This window comes from Scyliorhinus torazame, chromosome 25 (genome assembly GCF_047496885.1).
Source record: "Scyliorhinus torazame isolate Kashiwa2021f chromosome 25, sScyTor2.1, whole genome shotgun sequence".
NCBI lineage: Eukaryota > Metazoa > Chordata > Chondrichthyes > Carcharhiniformes > Scyliorhinidae > Scyliorhinus > Scyliorhinus torazame.
In genome coordinates, this window is record NC_092731.1 from 22,495,275 (window position 1) to 22,522,765 (window position 27,491).

General features: G+C 50.6%; 1 protein-coding gene across 2 annotated transcripts in view; it reads right to left on the reverse strand.

The window, feature by feature from the left end:
* Nucleotides 1–1,032: 1,032 nt before the first annotated feature.
* LOC140402410 (uncharacterized) overlaps nt 1,033–27,491 on the reverse strand; it is a 53,354-nt gene continuing 26,895 nt past the window's right edge. Inside the window, exons 2-7 of one of the 2 annotated variants that reach the window (XM_072490173.1) lie at nt 22,110–24,106; nt 20,967–21,217; nt 13,412–13,533; nt 9,737–9,866; nt 8,110–8,235; nt 1,033–1,645 (exon numbers count right to left, since the gene is read on the reverse strand). In XM_072490173.1, the coding sequence (XP_072346274.1) occupies nt 1,511–1,645; nt 8,110–8,235; nt 9,737–9,866; nt 13,412–13,533; nt 20,967–21,217; nt 22,110–23,568 (2,223 nt within the window). In that variant the 5' untranslated portion in view covers nt 23,569–24,106 and the 3' untranslated portion in view covers nt 1,033–1,510. The remainder of the gene's footprint in view (nt 1,646–8,109; nt 8,236–9,736; nt 9,867–13,411; nt 13,534–20,966; nt 21,218–22,109; nt 24,107–27,491) is intronic. The other variant, XM_072490174.1, reaches the window with a different exon arrangement.

Consider the following 27,491-nt stretch of genomic DNA (forward strand, 5'->3'; position numbering starts at 1 on the left):
ACTGTCATGCCTGTAATATCCCGCATTGGGACTTACGGGATGGGAATGATTGTCTTCCCGTGGTCCTTGTGGAGTATGAGCTCCCCCGCTAGGGGTGGGGGATCTCTATTAACCTCTGTGTAAAAGGTCGGCCAGAGAGAGAGGAACCCAGTAGGGATCGACCGGGTCGTGTCTGCATCGTATTGTAAATAAAATTAAAGTTCCTTACTCACCGTGGGCTCCCCATTTTCTGACTAAAATGCCCATTGGAGGTCTTTCAGAAGATAAAGGACCAAAATCATTGTGCATATCCTCCAGGGAAAAAACAGGGAGGGAAAGAGGGAGCCGGACCGGAATGCTCGGTAGGTGCAAATAAACGTTCTACTCCCTTGCAGTCCAAAATGATGTCTCCCTTACCAAGTGGAGGCACAACGCAAACACAGTGAGGTCCTTCCATGGAGTGATATATAATTTGTCTCTGGCGAGCCAGGAAATAACTAATGACCAGGAACATTTGCTCAGCTCTACTCCAGTGCGATTCACTTGCGAATATGTGAGGCCAGCAAATCCTGTGCCAATCTTGTCAGCTAATTTAAAAACCTCGGGAGACGAGCTCTCAATCGTGAGACTACCTCTCGATTCCAGAGATTTTTATTCATTCATTGTTACAACCTGCCCGGATCCTATTGGCTGGGGACAATTGGTTACCCATCCTTGGGGTAAATGAGCTCCCCCAAAGTGGGGGGAGGGGAGGGCTAAAGCTAAAGGGAACTCAATTTATATCCCACTTTGCTGGAGGGGCAGAGAGGTGGAATGGGGGGATGGGGGGAATGGGGGGAATGGGGGGGAATGGGGGAATGGGGGGGAATGGGGGGGGATGGGGGAATGGGGATGGGGGGAATGGGGGAATGAGGGGATGGGGGATGGGGAATGGGGGAATGGGGGAATGGGGGGAATGGGGGGGATGGGGAAATGGGGGGATGGGGGGAATGGGGGGATGGAGATGGGGGAATGGGAGAATGGGGGGGATGGGGGAATGGGGGGGAATGGGGGGAATGGGGTAATGGGGGGATGGGGGAATGGGGGGGATGGGGGAATGGGGGAAAACAGTGGGGAGTAACATATTGACTGCCTGTTACATGCCCTATCCTATGCTCAGGAAAGAAAGTCTTGCATTTCCAAAGCACCGTTCACAACCGCAAGGCACCCCAAAGCTACCTAACAGTCAATGACTTGCTTTTGTGCAGCAACAGCGCAGCTGGTTTGTGCGCAGATTCCCACGAGCACCAGGTTCAGTCGCATTCTGATGTGCACAGTCCATTTCATGTGCGAATGCCTACACCCTCGGCGAACTCCCGACCCCCCCCCCCCCCCCCCCCCCCACACACACTCACACACACGCCCTTCGAGAGGTCCCCCTTTCCAAAAACAAAACAGCCCGTTAAAATAATGAAAGACACGTGAACACAGTTAGAGGCTGTGCAGATGACTTGATGGAGAAATAAGAGTTGGCGCTTCAGCCGCTGGTCCGCTAGGCCATGAAGTTCTTGTTGAAGTCGTACGAAGTCTTGCTTTTCCCATTCCTGTCGGCCTGTGTCCAGTGGTAGAAGAAGGCTTGGATACGGTGGGTCGGGCTGAGGCCGTTCTGGAGCTGAGGGACTGAGTTCTACAACAGAGAGAAAACAGAGCCGTGGCGCCCGGTGATGACATCACCTCACCCCAGTTTGCAGGTGCTTCAGTCCGATGCCCAATGGCCGTGGGGCACGGAACCTCAAACTCACCACTGACGTCCCACCACCACCGTTACCATTCCACCCCCTCCTCCACCTCCCCCCGCACCCCCCCCCCCACCCCCCCCCCCCCCCCCCCCACGCCCCGCAAGCCGTCCCACCCCCACTGACAATCTCCCCCAGGGAGGCCCAGTGGGGGAAATTGGACAACGTGTACTGGATGATGTGTTCTTTTGAGATGGCGGCTTGGCCGTGTTGTCAGGTTTACTCTGTATCTAACATATGCTGTACCTGCCCTGTGAGTATTAAATGGGGCATATAGAAGGAGTTTTAGGTCTTGTGGCACAGTGGATAGCATCCACGCCTCTGAGCCAGGACCTCTGGGTTTGAGTCCCACCACAGGACCTGACGACCAAGGGAGGTGCGTTCACAACGCCCAAACAGGTTCAGTGGGTCAACCTGCAAATCCTTCCCAAACACGCCAATGGCAGTAAAAGCGGGAGAGTACCCTGGTCAGTCACACCTGATGTGGAGTGGGGCACATCAAGCTATAAGTCCCTGGCGACAGACCTGTTCCGGGAATAACTAGCTATGGGAACAGACGAAGGTCTGCCTTAATGCACCACTGCGTGCAGGAAAAGAATTGGAATTGGAATAGAAGGAGCTTTAACCTCTATCTAACCCCGTGCAGTACCTGCAGACAGTTTGATGGGGCAGTGTAGAAGGAGTTTTACTCTGTATCTAACCCCGTGCTGTACCTGTCCTGGGAGTGTTTGATGGGGACAGTGTAGAGGGAGCTTTACTCTGTATCTAACCCCGTGCTGTACCTGTCCTGGGCGTGTTTGATGGGGACGGTGTAGAGGGAGCTTTACTCTGTATCTAACCCCGTGCTGTACCTGTCCTGGGAGTGTTTGATGGGGACAGTGTAGAGGGAGCTTTACTCTGTATCTAACCCCGTGCTGTACCTGTCCTGGCAGTGTTTGATGGGGACAGTGTAGAGGGAGCTTTACTCTGTATCTAACCCCGTGCTGTACCTGTCCTGGGAGTGTTTGATGGGGACAGTGTAGAGGGAGCTTTACTCTGTATCTAACCCCGTGCTGTACCTGTCCTGGGAGTGTTTGATGGAGACAGTGGAGAGGGAGCTTTACTCTGTATCTAACCCGTAGTGTACCCATCCTGGGAGTGTTTGATGGGGACAGTGTAGAGGGAGCTTTACTCTGTATCTAACCCCGTGCTGTACCCGTCTTGGGAGTGTTTGATGGGGACAGAGTAGAGGAAGCTTTACTCTGTATCTAACCCCTGTGCTGTACCTGTCCTGGGAGTGTTTGATGGGGACAGTGTAGAAGGAGTTTTACTCTGTATCTAACCCCGTGCTGTACCTGTCCTGGGAGTGTTTGATGGGGCAGTGTAGAGGAAGCTTTACTCTGTATCTAACCCCGTGCTGTACCAGTCTTGGGAGTGTTTGATGGGGACAGAGTAGAGGAAGCTTTACTCTGTATCTAACCCCGTGCTGTACCTGTCCTGGGAGTGTTTGATGGGGACAGTGTAGAGGGAGATTTACTCTGTATCTAACCCCGTGCTGTACCTGTCCTGGGAGTGTTTAATGGGGACAGTGTAGAGGGAGCTTTACTCTGTATCTAACCCAGTGTTGTACCTGTCCTGGGAATGTTTGATGGGGACAGTGCAGAGGGAGCTTTACTCTGTATCTAACCCCGTGCTGTACCTGTCCTGGGAGTGTTTGATGGGGCAGTGTAGAGGAAGCTTTACTCTGTATCTAACCCTGTGCTGTACCTGTCTTGGGAGTGTTTGATGGGGCAGTGTAGAGTGAGCTTTACTCTGTATCTAACCCAGTGTTGTACCTGTCCTGGGAATGTTTAATGGGGACAGTGTAGAGGAAGCTTTACTCTGTATCTAACCCCGTGCTGTCCCTACCCTGAGAGTGTTTGATGGGGACAGTGCAGAGGGAGCTTTACTCTGTATCTAACCCCGTGCTGTACCTGTCCTGGGAGTGTTTGAATGAGTCAGTGTAGAGGAAGCTTTACTCTGTATCTAACCCCGTGCTGTAGTGTCCTGGGAGTGTTTGATGGGGACAGTGCAGAGGGAGCTTTACTCTGTATCTAACCCCGTGCTGTACCTGTCCTGGGAGTGTTTGATGGGGCAGTGTAGAGGGAGTTTTACTCTGTATCTAAACCCGTGGTGTACCTGTCCTGGGAGTGTTTGAATGAGTCAGTGTAGAGGAAGCTTTACTATGCAAGGAGACAGTGGAAGGGGATTTAAAGAGAAAAACAAAAGACAGAAAGGGGAATTAGAAAAGTGACAGGCAGAGAAACCAAGGGCCAGATTCAAACAGGGCTGCGGTGAAAAATATTGGGAGCGGGACAAGTAATGTTAATAAGGAAACCCTAAAGGCTTTGAACCTTAATGCGTGGAGCATTCGCAATAAAGCGCACAAAATAATCGTTCAAATAGATGGGAATTTAATGTACCCAATTCTCTTTCTTTCCAATTAAGGGGAAATTTAACGTGGCCAATCCACCTACCCTGCACATTTTTGGGTTGTGGGGGTGAGAGCCACGCAGACACGGGGAGAATGTGCAAACTCCACACGGACAGTGACCCGGGGCCAGGATCGTTCCCGGGTCCTCGGCACCGTGAGGCAGCAGTGCTAACCACTGCGCAACCCCAGATATAAATGGGTATGATATAATCGGGATTACAGGGCTGCAGGGTGACCAGGGATGGGAACTGAACATCCATGGGGTTTTCAGTATTTAAGAAGGGCAGGCAAATAGGAAAAGGCAGTGGAGTTGCAGTGCTGGTTAAAGAAGGAATTAACGCAAACATGCAGAAAGATATTAGCTCCGACAATGTGGAATCTATGTTGGGGTCAAGCTGAGAAACACCAAGGGGCAAAACCTTCAGTGGATGTTGTATCTAGACCCCCCCAAACTGTATTGGTGACGTTGGGAATGGCATTAAACAGGAAATTACAGACACATGGGATAAAGGAACATCTGTAATTATGGGTGATTTTATCCTGCATATAGATTGGGCAAATCAAATTAGTCACAGTACCGTAGAGGAGGAATCCCTGGAATGTATACGGGATGGTTTTCTGGACCAATACATTGAGAACAGGCCATAACTAGAGAACAGGCCATCCTTGACTGCGTACTGTGTAATGAGAATGGAATCATTGGTAATTTAGCTGTGCGAAACCCCTTAGGCATGAGTGACCATAATATGATAGAATTGTTCATTAAGATGGAGAGTGACTAGCTGATTCTGAGACTCGGGTCCTGAATCTTAAGAAAGGAAACTACGATGATATGAGGCGCAAGTTGGCTATGATCGATTGGGGAACGTTCCTTAAAGGGATGTCAATGGATCGGCAATGGCAAACATTTAAGGAGCGCATGGGGGAGCTGCAACAATTGTTTATTCCTGTCTGGCGCAAAAGTAACACGGGAAAGGTGGACAATCCATGGTATACAAGGGAAATTAGAGATAGTATTCGATCCAACGAAGAAGCACACAAATTGGCCAAGAAAAACAACAGGTCTGAGGATTCAACAAAGGAGGATCAAAACATTGAATGAGAAGGGAAAAATAGTAGGGAATAAAAGAGTAAGCCTGCTAGGAACATAAACACTGACTGTACAAGTTTGTATAGGTACATGAAGAGAAAAAGATTGGTGAAGACAAATGTAGGTCCGTTACAGTCAGAAACAGGGGAATTTTTAATGGGGGACAAATAAATGACCGAGCAACTCAATACATACTTTGGTTCTGCCTTCACAAACGAGGACATAAATAAGATATCAGAAACGTTGGGGAATGCAGGTTAGTGAGAGGGAGGAACTGAAGATCAGTATTAGTAGAGAAATGGTGTTGGGGAAATAGATGCGATTGAAGGCTGACAAATCCCTAGGGCCTGATTATCTAAGTCCCAGAGTACTTAAGGAAATGGTTCTAGAAATAGTGGATGCATTGGTGGTCATCTTCCAGGATTCTATAGACTCTGGAACAGTTCCTGCAGATTGGAGGGTCGCTAAAGTAACACCGTTATTTAAAAATGGAGAGAGAGAGAAAACAGGGAATTATATACCAGTAATCCTGACGTTGGTAGTGGGGAAAATTCTAGAATCCATTATTGAAGATTTTATAGCAGATCACTTAGAAAACAGTGGCAGGGTAGGGAGTCAGCATGGATTTATAAAGGGGAAATCATGCTTGACATATCTAGTGGAATTTTCCGAGGATGTAACTAGTAGGGTTGATGAGGGGAAGTCAGTGGATGTGGTTTATCTGGACTTTCAGAAAGTTTCGACAAAGTCCCACAAAAGAGATTAGCATGTAAAATTAAATTGCATGGGATTGGGGGGAGTGTACTGAGATGGATAGAAAACTGGTTGGCAGACAAGAAACAGAGTAGGAATTAATGGGTCTTTTTCCAAATGGCAGGTAGTGACTAGTGGAGTACTGTATGGATCAGTGCTGAGACCCCCTTCACAATATATATTAATGATTTAGATAAGGGAACAAAATGTAATATCTCCAAATTGCAGATGACATAAAGTTGGGTGGGAGGATGAGCTGTGAGGAGGATGCAGAGATCTATTCAATGAGATTTGGACAAGTTGAGTGAGTGGGAAAATGAATGGCAGATGCAGTATAATTTGGAGAAATGCAAGGTTATGCATTTTGGTAGCAAAAACGAGAAGGCAGACTATTATCAAAATGGCCATAGATTAGGAGACGGGAATGTGCAATGAGACCTGGGTGCCCTCGTACACCAGCTGCTGAAGATAAGCATGCAGGTGCAGCAGGCGGTAAAGAAGGCAAATGGTATGTTGGCCTTCATAGCGAGAGGATTTGATTGCTTGATGGGGACAGTGTAGAGGGAGCTTTACTTGTATCTAACCCCGAGCTGTACCTGTCCTGGGAGTGTTTGATGGGGACAGTGTAGAGGGAGCTTTACTCTGTATCTAATGCCATACTGCACCTATCCTGGGAGTGTTCGATGGGGACAGTGTAGAGGGAGCTTTACTCTGTATCTAACCCCGTGCTGTACCTGTCCTGGGAGTGTTTGATGGAGACAGTGTAGAGGGAGCTTTACTCTGTATCTAACCCAGTGCTGTACCTGTCCTGGGAGTGTTTGATGGGGACAGTGTAGAGGGAGCTTTACTCTGTATCTAACCCCGTGCTGTACCTGTCCTGGGAGTGTTTGATGGGGACAGTGTAGAGGGAGCTTTACTCTGTATCTAACCCCGTGCTGTACCTGTCCTGGGAGTATTTGATGGGGACAGTGTAGAGGGAGCTTTACTTTGTATCTAACCTTGTGCTGTACCTGTCCTGGGACTGTTTGATGGGCACAGTATAAGGGGAGCTTTTCTCTGTATCAAACCCTGTGCTGTGTCTCCTGGGAGTGTTTGACGGGGACAGCTGAGTACGTTTCTCGGCCAATTCAGAAGTCCATTAAAAGTCAACCAGTTGAGATGGAGATACTCCTTCCCTGAAGAACACTGGTAACATTTATCAGCGTTTTAATGTTAATCAGGGCCAGAGTTTGAACAATTTCATGCGATTGTGTGATTCAGTCGGGGAAACTCACTTCATAACTTAATGGGCCTTTGATACAACAGGCAAAAATATCTCAAGGGACTGGACAAGCTTTATCAGACAGAATTGACAATGTGGTTTGTGTAAGACAATAATAGAACATGTGACAAGTTAAAGGTTCAGAGGAGCATTCACAGGAGAGAAGCAAGATAGAGAGGCAAAGAGATTTAGGGAGGAAATCCAGAGCCAGGGCCCAGGGCAGCTGGAGGCGCGGCAACTAATGGTGGGACGATTAACATCGGGGATGCCCAAAAGGCCAGAACTGGTTGAGCTCAGATATCCTGGACGGTTGGGCGAGATCACAGGGATAAAGTGGTGAGGACTCGGAATTCGAGGATAAGAATTTAAAAGTAAAAGCAAAATACTGTGGATGCTGGAGATCTGAAATATAAAGGGAAATATAATCGCTCAGCATTCTGTGGAGAGCTCGCGTTGCGAGCCCGTATGACGACCTCTTCCATCCTGAAGAACAGCCATACAGACTCGAAAGGCCAACTCTGTTTCCCTCTCCACAGATGCTGCTGCGTTTATCCAGTTTATTTCTGTTTTTGTGGAAGAATTTTTTAATGGAGGCTGTCGCGATGTCGGTTAGCGAGCACAGGGCGGTGATGGGTGGGCGGGGCTGAGGATAGGGGCAGTAGGTTTGAGGAAGTGGCGCATGACTTTCCTGTTGACCATCACTCTCTCTCACAAACGCAATTTTGTGCAGGGAGTGCCCCTTTAAGGCGGCAGCCATTTTGAGAGGTAAACCCGCCAGGGCATTTTAAAGCTGGCGTACCTTAATTAACATTAACTCCTTGTAGTCCAGGCCCGGGCTAACGGGGGAAGGCTGTAACTCCATCGTTGTCTCTCTGGAGAGCAGAAGGGAAGAGCCCAACGTTCTCGAGTGACCTGCGGGCGTCTCCTGGAAGAATGGAAGGAGAGGAGAGGGGCCAAAAGATTTGACAGGGAAATGTAAGAAAGAGAGAGAGAGAGAGAGAGCAGGAAAGGAAGTCCAAGAAAGAGTGGAAAAAGAGAAAAGAAAAAGGAGTTTGAAAAAAGAATGAAGAGAACGAAGGAGAGAAAAGGAGGGCATGGCAAAAGAAAGGGATGGAGAGAGGGAAAGAGAAAAGAAATAGGGGAAAAGAGCACAACGCAAAATAAGAAAACAGAGTGAGGTGGGATTAGGATAAGAATGGGGATAAGATGCAGAAAGAAAGAAATTGTCAACTGAAGGTAGGTACCCGGTAAATAATTGGATGGTACGAGGACGAGGAGAGGCTGTTTGAGAGAATCTCAACTCCAGGGCACTAGGCCCCAGCCCAGGGCAGCACACCCAGGTTCCTGGGCATCCCCAACCTTTAGATCACAAGTATTGACTCCCCAAGCCCCACTCCTTCCCTGTCTCCCCCCCCAGACCATGGTACTCCCCTCAGCTTCTGAACATCTCCCCATCCCAGGGGAACCCCAACACCCCCAATCCTGGGCAATCCACCCCCCCCCCCCCCCACACTCTCTTGCCAAATCCTAGGCATCATCTGCCACCTCCCCAGCCCAGGGTGTCAGCCCCAACTCCCGGGACATTACTTCAGCTTCCGGGCAAGGCCTGCCCAAGGTCAACCACCCCTCCCCAGCAAAAGCAACGCTACCCCCAAACGGGCAGACCCCTCCCACAACTCCAAGACATCCACGCAGCCTACATCCCCCAGCCTCAGGCACCTCCCAGTGCCCAGCCAAGAGAACGTCCAGCCCCAGGTACCCAACAGTCCAGGCATCAGCTCCTGCCCAAGGACACCCTTAGAAAAGGACAATAAACTAAACTAACTTATTAAAATGATGCAACAAAATAATTGACTGGAAACGCTGGAACAGTGGTTAGCACTGCTGCCTCACAGCGCCAGGGACCCGGGTTCGATTCCGGCCTCGGGTGACTGTGCGGAGTTTGCACGTTCTCCCCGTGTCTGCGTGGGTTTCCTCCGGGTGCTCCGGTTTCCTCCCACAGTCCAAGGAAATGAAATGAAAATCGCTTATCGTCACAAGTAGGTTTCAAATGAAGTTACTGTGAAAAGCCCCTAGTCGCCACATTCCGGCGCCTGTTCGGGGAGGCTGTTACGGGAATTGAACCGGGCTGCTGGCCTGCCTTGGTCTGCTTTCAAAGCCAGCGATTTAGCCCTGTGCTAAACCAGCCCCTCCGGGATGTGCAGGTTAGGTGCATGTTAAATTTCCCCTAGGTGGGGTTATGGGGATAGGGTGGGGGATTGGGCCTAGGTAGGGTGTTCTTTCAGAGGGCTGGTGCAGACGCGATGGGCCGAATGGCCTCCTTCTGCACTGTAGGGATTCTATGGAAAGGAAAAAGCGTTAGGAGTTTCTGGTTTAATAAAAGTCCGAGTGAAATGAGCTCTGCCCTCCAGTCTTTCGTCACTCACCGCATTTGCAGGGTCCACGCACAGCGACGCAAGGAGGTGTTTGCGACTCTGGCACTCAGGCCATTTATATTTCAGCCCAACGGCTTGATCGACATTTTGCAATGAACTCCAGAGGTCACAGGCATGTGCGCTGTAACAGATACATAGAAAAGGGTTAATAGGCCAACACTGCACACTCCACCAGGAACCAGGGCTGTACTGGGAGATATACAGTATCTGGAACTCCCTTATCAAGAATATAACCAGACTGTGGATGTCCCTCGTTCTCCAACCCCATCAATCCAGCCCTCCCCACTACACACAGGCCTCTGACTTGCCAACAGGAGTTTTAGCCTTGATGCCATGAACACGGAGGCAGATGGGTGCAGAAATCCACACCACTGGTTTACTTGTCAGTTTACCAGCATCATCCCTCCCCTGGTCACTGGAGGCAGCTGAGGATCATGACCACAATCAGTGAGTTGCCAATTAGCAGCAATTGAAAGCCTATTGCCAGAGGCCGACTAGAATTTTCCATTTGTCCTGCAGCCCCATCACTCCAAAGGGGTGCAGGTTAGGTGGATTGGCACAGGTCTGGAGGGGGCTTCCCTCGGTTGCTGGGATACACCCTGTTGGAGCGACTGCTGCTTCCGGATGTGGAAGGGGAGGGACGAATTGGGGATATATACAAGTGGATGGGGGAGCAGGGAGGCGAGCGGGCGGTGAAGATCAAGGAGAAATGGGAAGCGGTGTTGGGAATGGAGATCAATTGGGGAGTATGGAGCGAGGCACTGCGAAGGGTAAACGGGACCTCCTCTTGTGCGAGGATGAGCCTGATACAGTTTAAGGTGTTGCACAGGGTGCATATGACTTGGGCAAGAATGAGTGGGTTCTTTCAGGGGTAGCAGATGAGTGTGAGAGGTGTGGGCGGGGGCCAGCGAATCACGCGCACATGTTTAGGGGTTGTGAAAAATTGGGAAATTCTGGGCGGGAGTGTTTGTGGCCTTAGCCAGGATGGTGGGGGAGGAGGTGGACCCGGACGCTTTGGTGGCGATATTTGGGGTTTCGGAGAAGCCGGAGCTCATGGAGAGGAGGAAGGCCGATTTCGTGGCCTTCGCCTCTCTGATTGCACGGCGGCGGATTTTGCTGGAGTGGCGGTCGGCATCACCACCGGGGTTGGCGGCTAGGTTGGGTGATCTGTACGACGTCCTGCAGTTAGAGAAGATAAAGTATGAGTTAAGGGGCTCAGCAGGGGTGTTTGAGGAAAGGTGGGAGATGGTTGTGACCGTGTTTGAGGAGCTGTTTGTCATGGGGGAGAAGTGAAAAAGAGGAAAATTCTGTACAGACTGTATAGTTGATTGTTGGGAAGTATGTTTCCTGGGGTGTTTATTCGCTGTAACCTGTTTTGATACATGTTTGCAATAAAATACATTTTTTAAAAAAAAAGGTTAGGTGGATTGGGCATGCTAAAAATTCCCCTGTAGTGTCCAAGGACATGTAGGATAGGCAGGGGGGGTCATGGGGAGAAGGTGGGGGAGTGGGCCTAGATAGGGTGCTCTCTCCGGGGGTTGGCGCAGCCTCGATGGGCTGAATGGCCTCCCTCTGCAGTATGGGGATTCTATGGTTCAAGGAAGGCCACTGGATGCAGCTCCGGTGACATCTCCTCTCCTCGCCCTCCCCCCTCTCTGCAGGACTGAGATAATGGGGAGACATTTTTGCACTCAGAGGCTGGGATTTGGTAGGGGGGGGGGTGGGGGGATGCCTGGGATTTGGTAGCGGGGGGGGGGGGGGGAGGGGGGGATAGGATGCCTGGGAATTCTCTCCCACAGGAGGCCGTGGTGGCCAAATCACTGAATGCATTTAAGAAAGAAATGGATAAAGGTGTCGCTGGGTATGGTGTTGAGATAGCGAATCAGCCATGATCATATTGAACGGTGGGACAGGCTCGAAGGGCCGAATGGCCACCTCCTCTTTTCTTTATATTTGTTGAGGGGATGTGGGTGTTGTTTAGAGGGTATTTAAGAGTCAACCACATTGCTGTGGCTCAGGAGACAATCGACAATGGTTATCTTTTAATTCCAGATTTTTATTGAATTCAAATGTCACCATCGGCCGTGGTGGGATTTGAACCAGGGTCCCCAGAGCATTACTCTGGGTCTCTGGATTACCAGTCCAACGACAATTCCACTACGCCATTGTTTCATCTGTATCCCAGGAATGAACACAATACTCTTGCATGTGGTTTACCTAGAGCTCTATCCATGCAGCAATGTGACCTCTCTGGGAGACACTGGGCGCGATTCTCCGCTCCCGCGCCGGTTTGGAGAATCGCCGGGGTCGCCAATTCGTCCCGCCACGCCGGTCCGACGCCCTCCCGTGATTCACGGCAGCGGCCAGATCGGCACAATCGCGTTTTGCGCGGCGCGGTCCAGTGAATCACCCGAGACAGCCAAAATGGCGAATCACCGGTACCTCGACGGCGTTCACGATGGCGGGAACACTCTGCCTCCATTTCGGAGAATCCCGCCAAGGATGTGGTGACCTTTCATTCTTTTGTGACAGAGCAGGATTAATGGAGCAGTTCTGGGAGGGCCACAACTTAGGAAGGATATATTAGCCTTGGAGGGAACGCAACATGGATTTATCAGAATTATATCTGGACCCCAAGCTACGAGGAGCGATTACACCGACCAGGGTTTTATGAAATGAAAATCGCTTATTGTCACAAGTCGGCTTCAAATGAAGTTACTGTGAAAAGCTCCTCGTCGCCACATTCCGGCGCCTGTTCGGGGAGGCTGGTACGGGAATTGAACCGCGCTGCTGGCCTGCCTTGGCCTGCTTTAAAAGCCAGCGATTTAGCCCTGTGCTAAACCAGCCCCTACATTCCCTCGTACTTACAAGGTTAAGTGGTGATTTGATCAAAGTTTTCGAGATATTAAGGGGAGCAAATAAGAGTAGATTCGGAGAAACTATTCCCGTTTGCTTTGGGGAGTCTAAGGCTAGGGGGCAGAATCTTAATATTGGAGCCAGGGGGCGGCACGCTGGCGCAGTGGATAGCACTGCTGCCTCACAGAGCCGAGGTCCCAGGTTCGATCCCGGCCCCGGGTCACTGTCCGTGTGGAGTTTGCACATTCTCCCCATGTTTGCGTGGGTTTCGCCCCCACAACCCAAAGATGAGCAGGGTAGGTGGATTGGCCGCACTAAATTGCCCCTTAATTGGAGAAAATAGATTGGATACTCTAAATTTATATTAAAAAAATACTGGAACGATGACCAAGAAACAATTCTTCCAAAAAAACATTGCGTTCACTAATGCCCCTTTGGGGAAGGAAATCTGCCGTCCTTGCCCAGTCTGGCCGGCACGTGACTCCAGACCCACAGTAATGTGATTGACTCTTAAATGCTCCTCTGAAATGGCCGAGCGAGACACTCACTTCGAGGGCAATTAGGAATGGGCAACAAATGCTGGGCCCGGCCCAGCGACGCCCACATCCCGTGAATGAACGATTTAAAGAAAATTGGAGGTCAAGCTGACAGTTCGGGATGAAGTGTGGTGGAACATGGATGACCTGTTGGGGTGCTGTTAATTCTATGTCCACCACACATGGGGCTGTCACATGTTTGAACGACTGGGGCCAGCAGCCTCCTGTGATGACATAACTGCGATGTGCGCATGGTGCAGAGCATCGAACGTACCTCATGGATCCTTCGCCCCCCTTCTCCGCACGCAGCAGCTGCCCCAGGGGCGGGATTGTGTCGCTGGAGCGAGCGGAAGAGACGGCGGGGAAACAGGAGTGGAACACCGACTCCAGCCCAAGCTGCAAAGGAGACGCAAGCGACTCAGTACACGCAAACCAGGCAACAATTGCAGCAAATTCAAGAATGGCCTCACCCAATGGCGTCAGAATGAGAATCCCTCTTTGGTTCCATTTCGGACCCTTGTATTGCAAGGGAAGATTACCCTCATTCCGTACACTTGAGTTCAATCCAAATATCTGTTTACCGCATCCTAATTCACAACAGGTACTGTTCATCCATCATTCCTGTGCTCGCTGACTGATATTGTCCCCAGTCTGGCAATGGCTCAAATTTAAAATTGTCAGCTTTGCGTTCCAATCCCTCCATAGCTTCCTCCCTCCCTCTCTCTGTGACCCATAGCCATAGCCAGAGAACATACAGTGCAGAAGGAGGCCATTCGGCCCATCGAGTCTGCACCGAACACTTAAGCCCTCACTTCCACCCAATCCCCGTAACCCAATAACCCCTCCTAACCTTTTGGTCACTAAGGGCAATTTAGCACGGCCAATCCACCTAACCTGCACATCTTTGGACTGTGGGAGGAAACCGGAGCACCCGGAGGAAACCCACGCAGACACGGGGAGAACATGCAGACTCCGCACAGACAGTGACCTAGCGGGGAATCGAACCTGGGACCCTGGAGCTGTGAAGCCACAGTGCGATCCACTTGTGCTACCGTGCTGCCCCTCCAGCCTTCCAAGAATTCTGCGTTTCTACAATTCTGGACTCTTGCCAATTACCTTCATCCCGCCTTTGGCGGCCGTGCCTTCAGCTGCTTGGGCTCGAAGCAATGGAGTTCCCTCCCCAAACCTCTCCACCTCACTTTCCCCCTTAAAGCCTCCCTCCTTGACCAACCTTTGTGCTCATCTGCCCTACCATCTCCTCCGATGGCCTGCCACCATTTTCTTCCGAGTCCACGCTCCCTTTGACACACCTTGGGACATTTAACCAAGTGACAACTGAAGGTGTTGTGGCCCCCTCAAAAAACCTTTTCCCAATTTTAGCAGAGTTATGGCATCTCGTGAACTTTGAACCTTCACCCTTTCACCTGTTCCTTGCTTACCAAAGTCTCCGTCGTATTGGGCGAACACTCAAAAGATAGAGCCAGCATCGGCCAATCTGATTGGCTGCTGATTCCCTAGCCTCACCATTTGAGGGGAAGATGCATAAAGGAATAGAAGGATAGACATAGAACATAGAACATAGGACATAGAACATAGAACATAGAAAATACAGCACAGAACAGGCCCTTCGGCCCACGATGTTGTGCCGAACCTTTGTCCTAGATTAATCATAGATTATCATTGAATTTACAGTGCAGAAGGAGGCCATTCGGCCCTTTGAGTCTGCACCGGCTCTTGGAAAGAGCACCCTACCCAAACTCAACACCTTCACCCAACACCAAGGGCAATTTGGACATTAAGGGCAATTTATCATTGGCCAATTCACCTAACCTGCACATCTTTGGATTGTGGGAGGAAACCGGAGCACCCGGAGGAAACCCACGCAGACACGGGGAGGACGTGCAGACTCCGCACAGTCAGTGACCCAAGCCGGAATCGAACCTGGGACCCTGGAGCTGTGAAGCAATTGTGCTATCCACAATGCTACCGTGCTGCCCTTGAGAACAAATAAATCTACACTATATCATTTAACCGTAATCCATGTACCTATCCAATAGCTGCTTGAAGGTCCCTAATGTTTCCGACTCAACTACTTCCACAGGCAGTGCATTCCATGCCCCCACTACTCTCTGGGTAAAGAACCTACCTCTGATATCCCTCCTATATCTTCCACCTTTCACCTTAAATTTATGTCCCCTTGTAATGGTTTGTTCCACCCGGGGAAAAAGTCTCTGACTGTCTACTCTATCTATTCCCCTGATCATCTTATAAACCTCTATCAAGTCGCCCCTCATCCTTCTCCGTTCTAATGAGAAAAGGCCTAGCACCCTCAACCTTTCCTCGTAAGACCTACTCTCCATTCCAGGCAACATCCTGGTAAATCTTCTTTGCACCTTTTCCAAAGCTTCCACATCCTTCCTAAAATGAGGCGACCAGAACTGTACACAGTACTCCAAATGTGGCCTTACCAAAGTTTTGTACAGCTGCATCATCACCTCACGGCTCTTAAATTCAATCCCTCTGTTAATGAACGCGAGCACACCATAGGCCTTCTTCACAGCTCTATCCACTTGAGTGGCAACTTTCAAAGATGTATGAACATAGACCCCAAGATCTCTCTGCTCCTCCACATTGCCAAGAACTCTACCGTTAACCCTGTATTCCGCATTCATATTTGTCCTTCCAAAATGGACAACCTCACACTTTTCAGGGTTAAACTCCATCTGCCACTTCTCAGCCCAGCTCTGCATCCTATCTATGTCTCTTTGCAGCCGACAACAGCCCTCCTTACTATCCACAACTCCACCAATCTTCGTATCATCTGCAAATTTACTGACCCACCCTTCAACTCCCTCATCCAAGTCATTAATGAAAATCACAAACAGCAGAGGACCCAGAACTGATCCCTGCGGTACGCCACTGGTAACTGGGATCCAGGCTGAATATTTGCCATCCACCACCACTCTCTGACTTCTATCGGTTAGCCAGTTCGTTATCCAACTGGCCAAATTTCCCACTATCCCATGCCTCCTTACTTTCTGCATAAGCCTACCATGGGGAACTTTATCGAATGCCTTACTAAAATCCATGTACACTACATCCACTGCTTTACCTTCATCCACATGCTTGGTCACCTCCTCAAAGAATTCAATAAGATTTGTAAGGCAAGACCTACCCCTCACAAATCCGTGCTGACTATCCCTAATCAAGCAGTGTCTTTCCAGATGCTCAGAAATCCTATCCTTCAGTACCCTTTCCATTACTTTGCCTACCACCGAAGTAAGACTAACTGGCCTGTAATTCCCAGGGTTATCCCTAGTCCCTTTTTTGAACAGGGGCACGACATTCGCCACTCTCCAATCCCCTGGTACCACCCCTGTTGACAGTGAGGACGAAAAGATCATTGCCAACGGCTCTGCAATTTCATCTCTTGCTTCCCATAGAATCCTTGGATATATCCCGTCAGGCCCGGGGGACTTGTCTATCCTCAAGTTTTTCAAAATGCCCAACACATCTTCCTTCCTAACAAGTATTTCCTCGAGCTTACCAATCTGTTTCACACTGTCCTCTCCAACAATATCGCCCCTCTCATTTGTAAATACAGAAGAAAAGTACTCGTTCAAGACCTCTCCTATCTCTTCAGACGCAATACACAATCTCCCGCTACTGTCCTTGATCGGACCTACCCTCGCTCTAGTCATTCTCATATTTCTCACATATGTGTAAAAGGCCTTGGGGTTTTCCTTGATCCTACCCGCCAAAGATTGTTCATGCCCTCTCTTAGCTCTCCTAATCCCTTTCTTCAGTTCCCTCCTGGCTATCTTGTATCCCTCCAATGCCCTGTCTGAACCTTGTTTCCTCAGCCTTACATAAGTCACCTTTTTCCTCTTAACAAGACATTCAACCTCTCTTGTCAACCATGGTTCCCTCACTCGACCATCTCTTCCCTGCCTGACAGGGACATACATATCAAGGACACGTAGCACCTGTTCCTTGAACAAGTTCCACATTTCATTTGTGTCCTTCCCTGCCAGCCTATGTTCCCAACTTATGCACTTCAATTCTTGTCTGACAACATCGTATTTACCCTTCCCCCAATTGTAAACCTTGCCCTGTTGCACGTACCTATCCCTCTCCATTACTAAAGTGAAAGTCACAGAATTGTGGTCACTATCTCCAAAATGCTCCCCCACTAACAAATCTATCACTTGCCCTGGCTCATTACCCAGTACTAAATCCAATATTGCCCCTCCTCTGGTCGGACAATCTACATACTGCGTTAGAAAAGCTTCCTGGACACACTGCACAAACACCACCCCATCCAAACTATTTGATCTAAAGAGTTTCCACTCAATATTTGGGAAGTTAAAGTCGCCCATGACTACTACCCTATGACTTCTGCACCTTTCCAAAATCTGTTTCCCAATCTGTTCCTCCACATCTCTGCTACTATTGGGGGGCCTATAGAAAACTCCTAACAAGGTGACTGCTCCTTTCCTATTTCTGACTTCAACCCATACTACCTCAGTAGGCTGATACTCCTCGAACTGCCTTTCTGCAGCTGTTATACTATCTCTAATTAATAATGCCACCCCCCCACCTCTTTTACCACCCTCCCTAATCTTATTGAAACATCTATAACCAGGGACCTCCAACAACCATTTCTGCCCCTCTTCTATCCAAGTTTCCGTGATGGCCACCACATCGTAGTCCCAAGTACCGATCCATGCCTTAAGTTCACCCACCTTATTCCTGATGCTTCTTGCGTTGAAGTATACACACTTCAACCCCTCTCCGTGCCTGCAAGTACTCTCCTTTGTCAGTGTTCCCTTCCCCACTGCCTCATTACACGCTTTCGCGTCCTGAATATCGGCTACCTTAGTTGCTGGACTACAAATCCGGTTCCCATTCCCCTGCCAAATTAGTTTAAACCCTCCCGAAGAGTACTAGAAAATCTCCCTCCCAGGATATTGGTGCCCCTCTGGTTCAGATGCAACCCGTCCTGCTTGTACAGGTCCCACCTTCCCCAGAATGCGCTCCAATTATCCAAATACCTGAAGCCCTCCCTCCTACACCATTCCTGCAGCCACGTGTTCAACTGCACTCTCTCCCTATTCCTAGCCTCGCTATCACGTGGCACCGGCAACAAACCAGAGATGACAACTCTGTCTGTCCTGGCTTTTAACTTCCAGCCTAACTCCCTAAACTTGTTTATTACCTCCACACCCCTTTTCCTACCTATGTCGCTGGTACCAATGTGCACCACGACTTCTGGCTGCTCACCCTCCCCCTTAAGGATCCTGAAGACACGATCCGAGACATCCCTGGCCCTGGCACCCAGGAGGCAACATACCTTCCGGGAGTCTCGCTCGCGACCACAGAATCTCCTATCTATTCCCCTAACCATTGAATCTCCTACAACTATTGCTTTACTATTCTCCCCCCTTCCCTTCTGAGCCCCAGAGCCAGACTCAGTGCCAGAGACCTGGCCGCTAGGGCCTTCCCCCGGTAGGTCATCCCCCCCAACAGCATCCAAAACGGTATACTTGTTTTGAAGGGGAACGGCCACGAGGGATCCCTGCACTTTCTGCCTGTTTGTTTTTTTCCCCCTGACTGTAACCCAGCTATTCTTGTCCTGTACCTTGGGTGTGGTTACCTCCTTGTAACTCTTCTCAATCACCCCCTCTGCCTCCCGGATGATCCGAAGTTCATCCAGCTTCAGCTCCAGTTCCCTAACACGGTCTTTGAGGAGCTGAAGTTGGGTGCACTTCCCGCAGGTATAGTCAGCGGGGACACCGGTGGTATCCCTCACCACCCACATCCTACAGGAGGAGCATGTAACTGGCCTAGCCTCCATCCCCTCTTACCTGACAGAATATAGCTGCCCTGTGGACTAACTAGATCTCCGCCCACCGACCCTGCTCCCAGTCAGCTACACTTTCTGTAAACTCCTGGCTCTCTTCGCACTCTTTGCGGAAATGTCGGAAACAAAATGAAAGGAGCGCCTTACTCCCTCCTCACCTAACTCCCTTGGTCACCAAACTCTCACTATCACACTCAAATGCACCAAATTCAGCACTCAGTGCAAACAAAGTCTGCACTGTAGGGGATCACTTTTATACTGTGAATCTAGCCTCTGAAAACCTGGCCTAATCCAATTAACTAATTAACAAGCTCCAGCTGCAAGTGCCTACAAGTAGAAGCCTGTTTAAAGCTGATTGAAAATTCACCTTCTTCTAAACCAAACAGCAACTTTTAAGTTAATTAACTAAATAAAAGAAAGACTAAACTTTAGATAAAAATGAAGCCTTATACTCCCTTGGTCACCAAACTCTCACTATCACACTCAAATGCACCAAATTCAGCACTCAGTGCAAACAAAGTCTGCACTGTAGGGGATCACTTTTATACTGTGAATCTAGCCTCTGAAAACCTGGCCTAATCCAATTAACTAATTAACAAGCTCCAGCTGCAAGTGCCTACAAGTAGAAGCCTGTTTAAAGCTGATTGAAAATTCACCTTCTTCTAAACCAAACAGCAACTTTTAAGTTAATTAACTAAATAAAAGAAAGACTAAACTTTAGATAAAAATGAAGCCTTATACTCCCTTGGTCACCAAACTCTCACTATCACACTCAAATGCACCAAATTCAGCACTCAGTGCAAACAAAGTCTGCACTGTAGGGGATCACTTTTATACTGTGAATCTAGCCTCTGAAAACCTGGCCTAATCCAATTAACTAATTAACAAGCTCCAGCTGCAAGTGCCTACAAGTAGAAGCCTGTTTAAAGCTGATTGAAAATTCACCTTCTTCTAAACCAAACAGCAACTTTTAAGTTAATTAACTAAATAAAAGAAAGACTAAACTTTAGATAAAAATGAAGCCTTATACTCCCTTGGTCACCAAACTCTCACTATCACACTCAAATGCACCAAATTCAGCACTCAGTGCAAACAAAGTCTGCACTGTAGGGGATCACTTTTATACTGTGAATCTAGCCTCTGAAAACCTGGCCTAATCCAATTAACTAATTAACAAGCTCCAGCTGCAAGTGCCTACAAGTAGAAGCCTGTTTAAAGCTGATTGAAAATTCACCTTCTTCTAAACCAAACAGCAACTTTTAAGTTAATTAACTAAATAAAAGAAAGACTAAACTTTAGATAAAAATGAAGCCTTATACTCCCTTGGTCACCAAACTCTCACTATCACACTCAAATGCACCAAATTTAGCACTCAGTGCAAACAAAGTCTGCACTGTAGGGGATCACTTTTATACTGTGAATCTAGCCTCTGAAAACCTGGCCTAATCCAATTAACTAATTAACAAGCTCCAGCTGCAAGTGCCTACAAGTAGAAGCCTGTTTAAAGCTGATTGAAAATTCACCTTCTTCTAAACCAAACAGCAACTTTTAAGTTAATTAACTAAATAAAAGAAAGACTAAACTTTAGATAAAAATGAAGCCTTACACTCCCTTGGTCACCAAACTCTCACTATCACACTCAAATGCACCAAATTCAGCACTCAGTGCAAACATAGAAGCTCACATAGAAAATAGAAGCAGGAGGAGGCCGTTCGGCCCTTCGAGCCTCATTCATTAAGATCATGGCTGATCATCAAATTCAATACCCTGATCCCACTTTCCCCCCATATCCCTTGATCCTTTTAGCCCCAAGAGCTATATCTAATTCTAATATGCCGATAGCTTAGCTGGAATGGGGTAGGAGGGGGATCATAGACAAATTGGGCCAAATGGCCTATTTCTAGCACCGTAAATTCTACATAACAGACTCCTTATGTTCAGCATGCGTGCTGCCCGACGCACTTACATTGTCCAATGACGATTCTGAAGATGATGTTGGCTGGAATGTGTGACGTACCCACCACTTCTCTCCAGCTCCGCACTGTGCCACCCCCCACCTGTGCAAGGGGAACGCCTCAAAGCTCTTCTCCTGGGTCTGCCCGTCTTCGGCGGGGAAGGCCCTCCATCCACCTTCGGAAGTAAGGGTACGACTGGGGGCGATGGTGGCAGGCGGGCATGTGCTCTGCCAGCCTTCTTCCTCTGTTCTGTTTGAAGAGTCTAAAAGGATCACACATCAGAGTTGAACACCTGGTACAATATGAGCCAATCCACTGCCTCTACACAAAGGAGCGATTGGGGTTCCCTTTTTTTTCTGTATACATTTAGAGTACCCAATTCTTTTTTTCCAATTAAGGGGCAATTTTAGCGTGGCCAATCCACCTAACCCTGCACATCTTTGGGTTGTAGGGGCGAGACCCACGCAGACACGGGGAGAATGTGCAAACGCCACACGGACAGTGACCCGGGGCCGGGTTCGAAGCCGGGCCTTCGGCGCCGTGAGGCAGCAGTGCTACCCCACTGTGCCACATTGCCTCCCCTGCCTTTGGGATTCCCTGATCACTCGTGAATGGTGGCTGTGGCAAGAACGGGAAGAGCCTCCCCAGAACTGCTTTTCTGAATTCCCCCTGCAGGAGGCGATGGCGGAGTGGTATTGTCACCGGGCTGGCACGCCAGAGAGCCAGGGCACTGCTCTGGCATTGGAGCTGGCATTTGGACCCGACCACAGCAGATTGTGAAATTCCGAATTGAATAAAAAGCTGCAATTGAACAAAGCCTAAGTATGTTGATTGGGGTCGGTCGTATTCCCAACAACATTCCCATCATTCAACATGGTGTGACGAGGGGGAGGGCAGGAGGGGTAGTGAGAGGACCGCGCGTTACCCTCTCCCTTACTACTCCCATTAAGCATAACTGACCAACCCACCAGATCGTCAGCTCTGCGTGCTCGCTGTTTACCATGAAGGCTCGCTTCCCCGCTGCCCGGTATGGCCCCTGTCCAGTTTGGTTGCTATGTTCTCAGACCCCCCCCCCCACCCCCCCCCCCCCCCCACCCCCCCCACCCCCCCCCCCCCTCCCCCCGCCAACATTCTGCCCGTCGCCACCTCCTCACCTGATTCCTGACTCCGGCCGGCTGCAGTCCCACTCTGTTCGTGCGGGCTCTCATCCTCCAGCCATAGAGGGCCTGGAAACTCGGCCCAATGGACCAGGTTGCCCGCCTTCTCGAAACTCCCAAACTCGTCGTCGGGTTCCTCGGCTTTCCTGTGCTCCTCGCAGTCACTCGTGTCAACTTTCTCCCCTGTCCGGGTGGCGTTACGCAGCTGGGCCTGACCCGCCACAGTGCCGGTTTCCATCGTTCCCAAGCCTGGTAGCCTGATGCCCTCCTGGGTTTCTGACAGGTCAGTTACTTTGGTAACAGTCCCTTCAGTGGCCTGGACGTTCTGGTTCCTCCTCCATTGGCGTGTGTGAGGTTCTGTCTGTTCTTTAAATGCACCATCTTCGGAAGCACATTTCGCACAATCCTGCCCAGCCCCATAAGGGTCCTTACACTCTGCCTCCACTGTGTCAACTCCATCACAGCGCCCACCTCCTGCCTCCAATGTGTGACCACATTCATGACAACACTCAGCCTCAGCCTCCACGCTGGGACCAGATCCAGGATAGGGCCTACCCTCTGCCTCGGCTGTGGGACCAGCTCCATGATACAGCCTACCTTCTGACTCCACCATGGGACCAGCTCCATGAAACGGCCTGCCCTCTGCCTCCGCTGTGGGACCAGCTCCATGATATGGCCTACCCTCTGTCTCCGCTGTGGGACCAGCTCCATGATAGAGTCTACCCTCTGCCTCCACTGTGGTACCAGCTCCATGATATGGCCTACCCTCTGTCTCCGCTGTGGGACCAGCTCCATGATAGGGTCTACCCTCTGTCTCCGCTATGGGACCAGCTCCATGATACAGCCTACCTTCTGTCTCCGCTGTGGGACCAGCTCCATGATAGGGTCTACCCTCTGTCTCCGCTATGGGACCAGCTCCATGATACAGCCTACCTTCTGACTCCGCTGTGGGACCACCTCCGTGAAACAACCTACCCTCTGCCTCCACTGTGGAGCCAACTCCATGATATGGCCCAACACATGCCTCTGCTGTGTGGCCAGTTGGATAACAAGGTCCATCCTCTGCCTCTGCCTTGGGGCCAGCTCTAATATACAACCCGTCCTCTACCATCATTGTGTGACCGAGGCAGAGCCTATCCTCCCCTTCCACTGCGGGTCGAGCGGCAGCCCCGCCCAGGCGCGTTGGTCTCTTGGCATCCATGTTGCCAAGTCCTTCAAGGCTCTCCCAGGGGTGACGGCCAGGCAGCTGCACGGCGCGGGCACTGTCCTCGGCCAATTTAAAAGGGGCACGTCTCCAGCAGCAGCCATTGCCCTGCCATTGTCCTTTCCCAGCTGGGCAGTGCGGGGCCCACAGGCTGCGGTCAGTCTTGGCTTGGGGAGAAAGTCTGCTCGCCAAGTCCCCAGTGCCTGGTGCCAGGCAGCCAGCCCCATAGAGTGGCCGTCCTGAGAGCATCATTTCGCTCAACACCCAAATCCCTCCTCCATTTAACCCTAAAGGAGGCCCAGAAACAACTCCATCCTCAGTGTTGGACACTGGCCCGGCGTCTTCCGAACGATCCACTTCCTTCCCTTTCCTGGCATCCACTGTGGACAACTTTTCAAAACTTTTTTACTCTTAATGTGGCATGGCAAAGCCTTGCGAGCCACCTCTTTCTCGCTCGCCATCAACTTCCCCCCATGCCCACAACCCCACCCTCCCTTCTCCTACTTGCAGCGTCCAAAGCACAATTCTGGCCCACCTCGGGAAGCACAGGTCCTGGACCCCCGCTCTAAGAGATGGGATGATAATTTGTAGGCAGCCTCACTGCAGAGGATAACTTGAAACAACTCGACCTGCGGAGGGTAACTTGAAGCTCTTTCGCGCCAATCCTTCTCTCGTTCAGCTCCCAGCCTTCTGAGCGACGCTAGTCCATTCCTGCTGACCCAGAAATGTTGCAGCTGCAGTAAGGGGTGGAGTCACATTCTGCACGGTACACCACAATCGAAACACACAGCTGTACAGAAACAGTAAAAGGCACTGTTACATTCAAGGTCAACAAACCTCGTGGATCCAGCCCTCCAGGCTGCACTCCCACTCCCGAAATGAAGAAGAGACTTGCATTTATATAGCATCTTTGGTAACCTTCAGGCGTCCTGAAGTTCTTTACACCCAATGAAGCACTTTACAAGTGTAGTCACTCACCGATTTCAGAAACTCAGCAGCCAATCTGCACACAGTACGCACCCGCAAACGGTGATGGGATAAGGACCAGATGATTACCCCCCCGACCCTTGCCCGAGAGACCACCCTTCATGTACGAGGCTGGGCTGAACAAAATACTTGTCTAAGGAGGGCATCGCAGCTACATCTGATCCCACCGCCATTCAGGGTCACTGGACAATGGTCAGGAGCAGGAACCGTCCCTTCGTCAGGCCCCAAGTGTGGTCAGCTGACTCGGCAAAGACCTGGGATTGGATCTTTCTGGTGTGGGAGGCTCAATATTGTAGATACATGACAGAGACAGGGAGAGAGAGAAAGACAGAGACAGAGAGGGAGCGAGAGAGGGAGAGACAGAGAGGGAGCGAGAGAGGGAGAGACAGAGAGGGAGAGAGTTACAGATAGAACCTCGCAACAACAAAAGAATTCGGAACTGAGCAACAAAATGTTCCAGCAAAATGAAACACCAACAGCAGAAAAACCATTCATGTATAAATCAGACAAAATGTGTTCTTTGGATGTCAGCGTCACCGCAAAGGAAATACTTTTTGTCCGTCCTTAATTGCCCCTTGAGAAGGTGGTGGTGAGCCGCCTTCTTGAACCGCTATGGTCCACGTGGTGTAGGTACTCCCACAGTGCTGTTAGGGAGGGGAGTTCCAGGGTTTTGACCCAGAGATGGCGAAGGAACGGCTGATATATTTCCACGCCTGGTTGACACGTGCCATTTTAACTCAGCACCTCGCTCTCCCGCCCACATGCCTGTCCCTGGGCAGCTGTGACGCTGCAGTGAAGCCCCACGAGAGCTGGAGGAACAGTACCTCATCTTCCGGTTGGGCAGGTTTCAGCCCTCAGGAATCATAGAATATACAGGGCAGAAGGAGGCCATTCGGCCCATCGAATCTGCACCGGCCCTTGGAAAGAACATTCCACCTAACCCTACGTCTCCACCCTATCCCCGTAACCCAGTAACCCCACCTCACCTTTTTGGACACTAAGGGCAATTTAGCACGGCCAATCCACCTAACCTGCACATCTTTGGACTGCGGGAGGAAACCGGAGCACCCGGAGGAAACCCACGCAGACACGGGGAGGACGTGCAGACTCCGCACAGACAGTGACCCAAGCCGGGAATCGAACCTGGGACCCTGGAGCTGTGAAGCAACTGTGCTAACCACTGTGCTACCGTACTCCCCAAACTGAAAGTTGAGCTCGGCAACTTCAGATCTTGTCCTTTCTCCTCCAGCTTAAATCCCCTTCTTCTGAAAACAAAATACTCCATACACTCATTGCCTCAATGGAAAACACCCCCTGCCCCTCCCACACCAGGCCACCTGTCGTTTCGTCTTACAGTTGCTACTTTTTGTTGCAGTTTCCACAGCTCTATCACATTCTCACTCCCCTCAGTTCTGACAGAGGGTCTATGGCTCGAAACGTTATCTCTGTTTATCTCCTGTTGAGTATCTCCTACGCCCTCTGTCTTTGTTTCAGGTTCCAGCACCTGCTGTGTTTCCTGTCTACTTTGTTGGTTTCTTCGGGAACTTGCAGGTGGGTGGTGGCCCCATGCAGCTGCTCCTTGCCTTGCCTCTGCGGGCGGTGGAGGCCAGGGGGGTGGGAAGGTCCGGTCGGGGGAGCCCCGGAGCTGCTGCGGTGCCCCTTTTGTACACCCTGGTGCCGCGGTGCTCTGGTGGTGGAGGGAGTGGATGTTTACGGTGATGGGTAACCTACATCTGGCTACCGGTCTAACAACGTCTTGATTTAAAAATTCTCATCCTAGTTTTCAAATGCCTCCAAGACCTCTCTCCCCCCCCCCCCACCCCGTAACCTCCTACCCATCTCTGAGATATCGGTGCCCCCCTCCAATTCTGATCTATAGAGCATGCCCAATTTTAATTGGCGGGCAAGTTTCAGTCCGAATTAGAACAGAACCATAGATTTCCTACAGTGCAGAAGGCGGCCACTCAGCCCATCAAGTCTGTACTGACCCTCTGAAAGAGAACTTTACCTAGGTCCACTATCCCTGTAACCCCATAACCTCATCTAACCCACACAGCTTTGGACGCCAAGCAACAATTTTAGCACGGCCAGTCTGCATAACCTGCACATCTTTGGACTGCGGGAGGAAACCGGAGCACCCGGAGGAAACCCACGCACACACGGGGAGAACGTGCAGGCTCCGCACAGACAGTGACCCAAGCCGGGAATCGAACCCGGGACCCTGGCGCTGTGAGGCAGCAGTGCTAACCACTGTGCCACCATGTCGCCCCCCAGTTGCCTGGACCCTAAACTCTGGAATACCCTCACTTCACCTCTCTCCCTCGCTTTCTCATTCTCCTCCTTTAACACACTCTTTAGAAATTATATCTTTGGCCAAGCTTTTGATCATATGACATAACCTCCCCTTATCTGGCTTGGGGGGTCATGCTTTGTTTTATAAAGTCCCGAAAGACGTGCTTGTTCGATGAATTGGACATTCCGAATTCTCCCTCTGTGTACCCGAACAGGCGCCGGAATGTGGTGACTAGGGGATTTTCGCAGTAACTTCAATGCAGTGTTAATGTAAGCCTACGTGTGACACGAATAAAGATTATAGATTATAATGTTCTTGTGAAACATATTTCTATTGTGTTAAAGGTGCTAGATAAATATAAGGAACGGGATTCACCCCTACCGGGCGGGGCGGGGGGTCCCGGCGGGACGGAGTGGCGTGAACCACTCCGGCGTCGGGCCACCCCAAATGTGCGGAATCCTCCGCACCTTCAGGGGCTAGGCCCGCCCCGGAGCGGTTGGCGCCCCGCCAGCCGGCGGGAAACGGGCTTGGCGCCACGCCAACTGGCGCTGAAGGGCCTCCGTCGGCCGGCGCGAGTTGGCGTGCAGCGCGTGCATGCGCAGAGGGATTCGCTTCCGCACCGGGAATGGCGGAGGATCACAGCTTCCAGCGCGGAACAATAGAGTGCCACCAGGGCACAGGCCTGCCCGCGGATCGGTGGGCCCCGACCATGGGCCAGGCCACCGTGGGGGCACCTCCCGGGGCCAGATCCCTCCGCGACCCCAGAAGAACCCCGGAGCCCGCCCGCGCCGCCAGGTCCCGCCGGTAAGGGACCTACTCTAATCTACGCCGGCGGGACTGGCAAAGAACGGGCGGGACTTCGGCCCATCGCGGGCCGGAGAATTTGGTCAGCCCC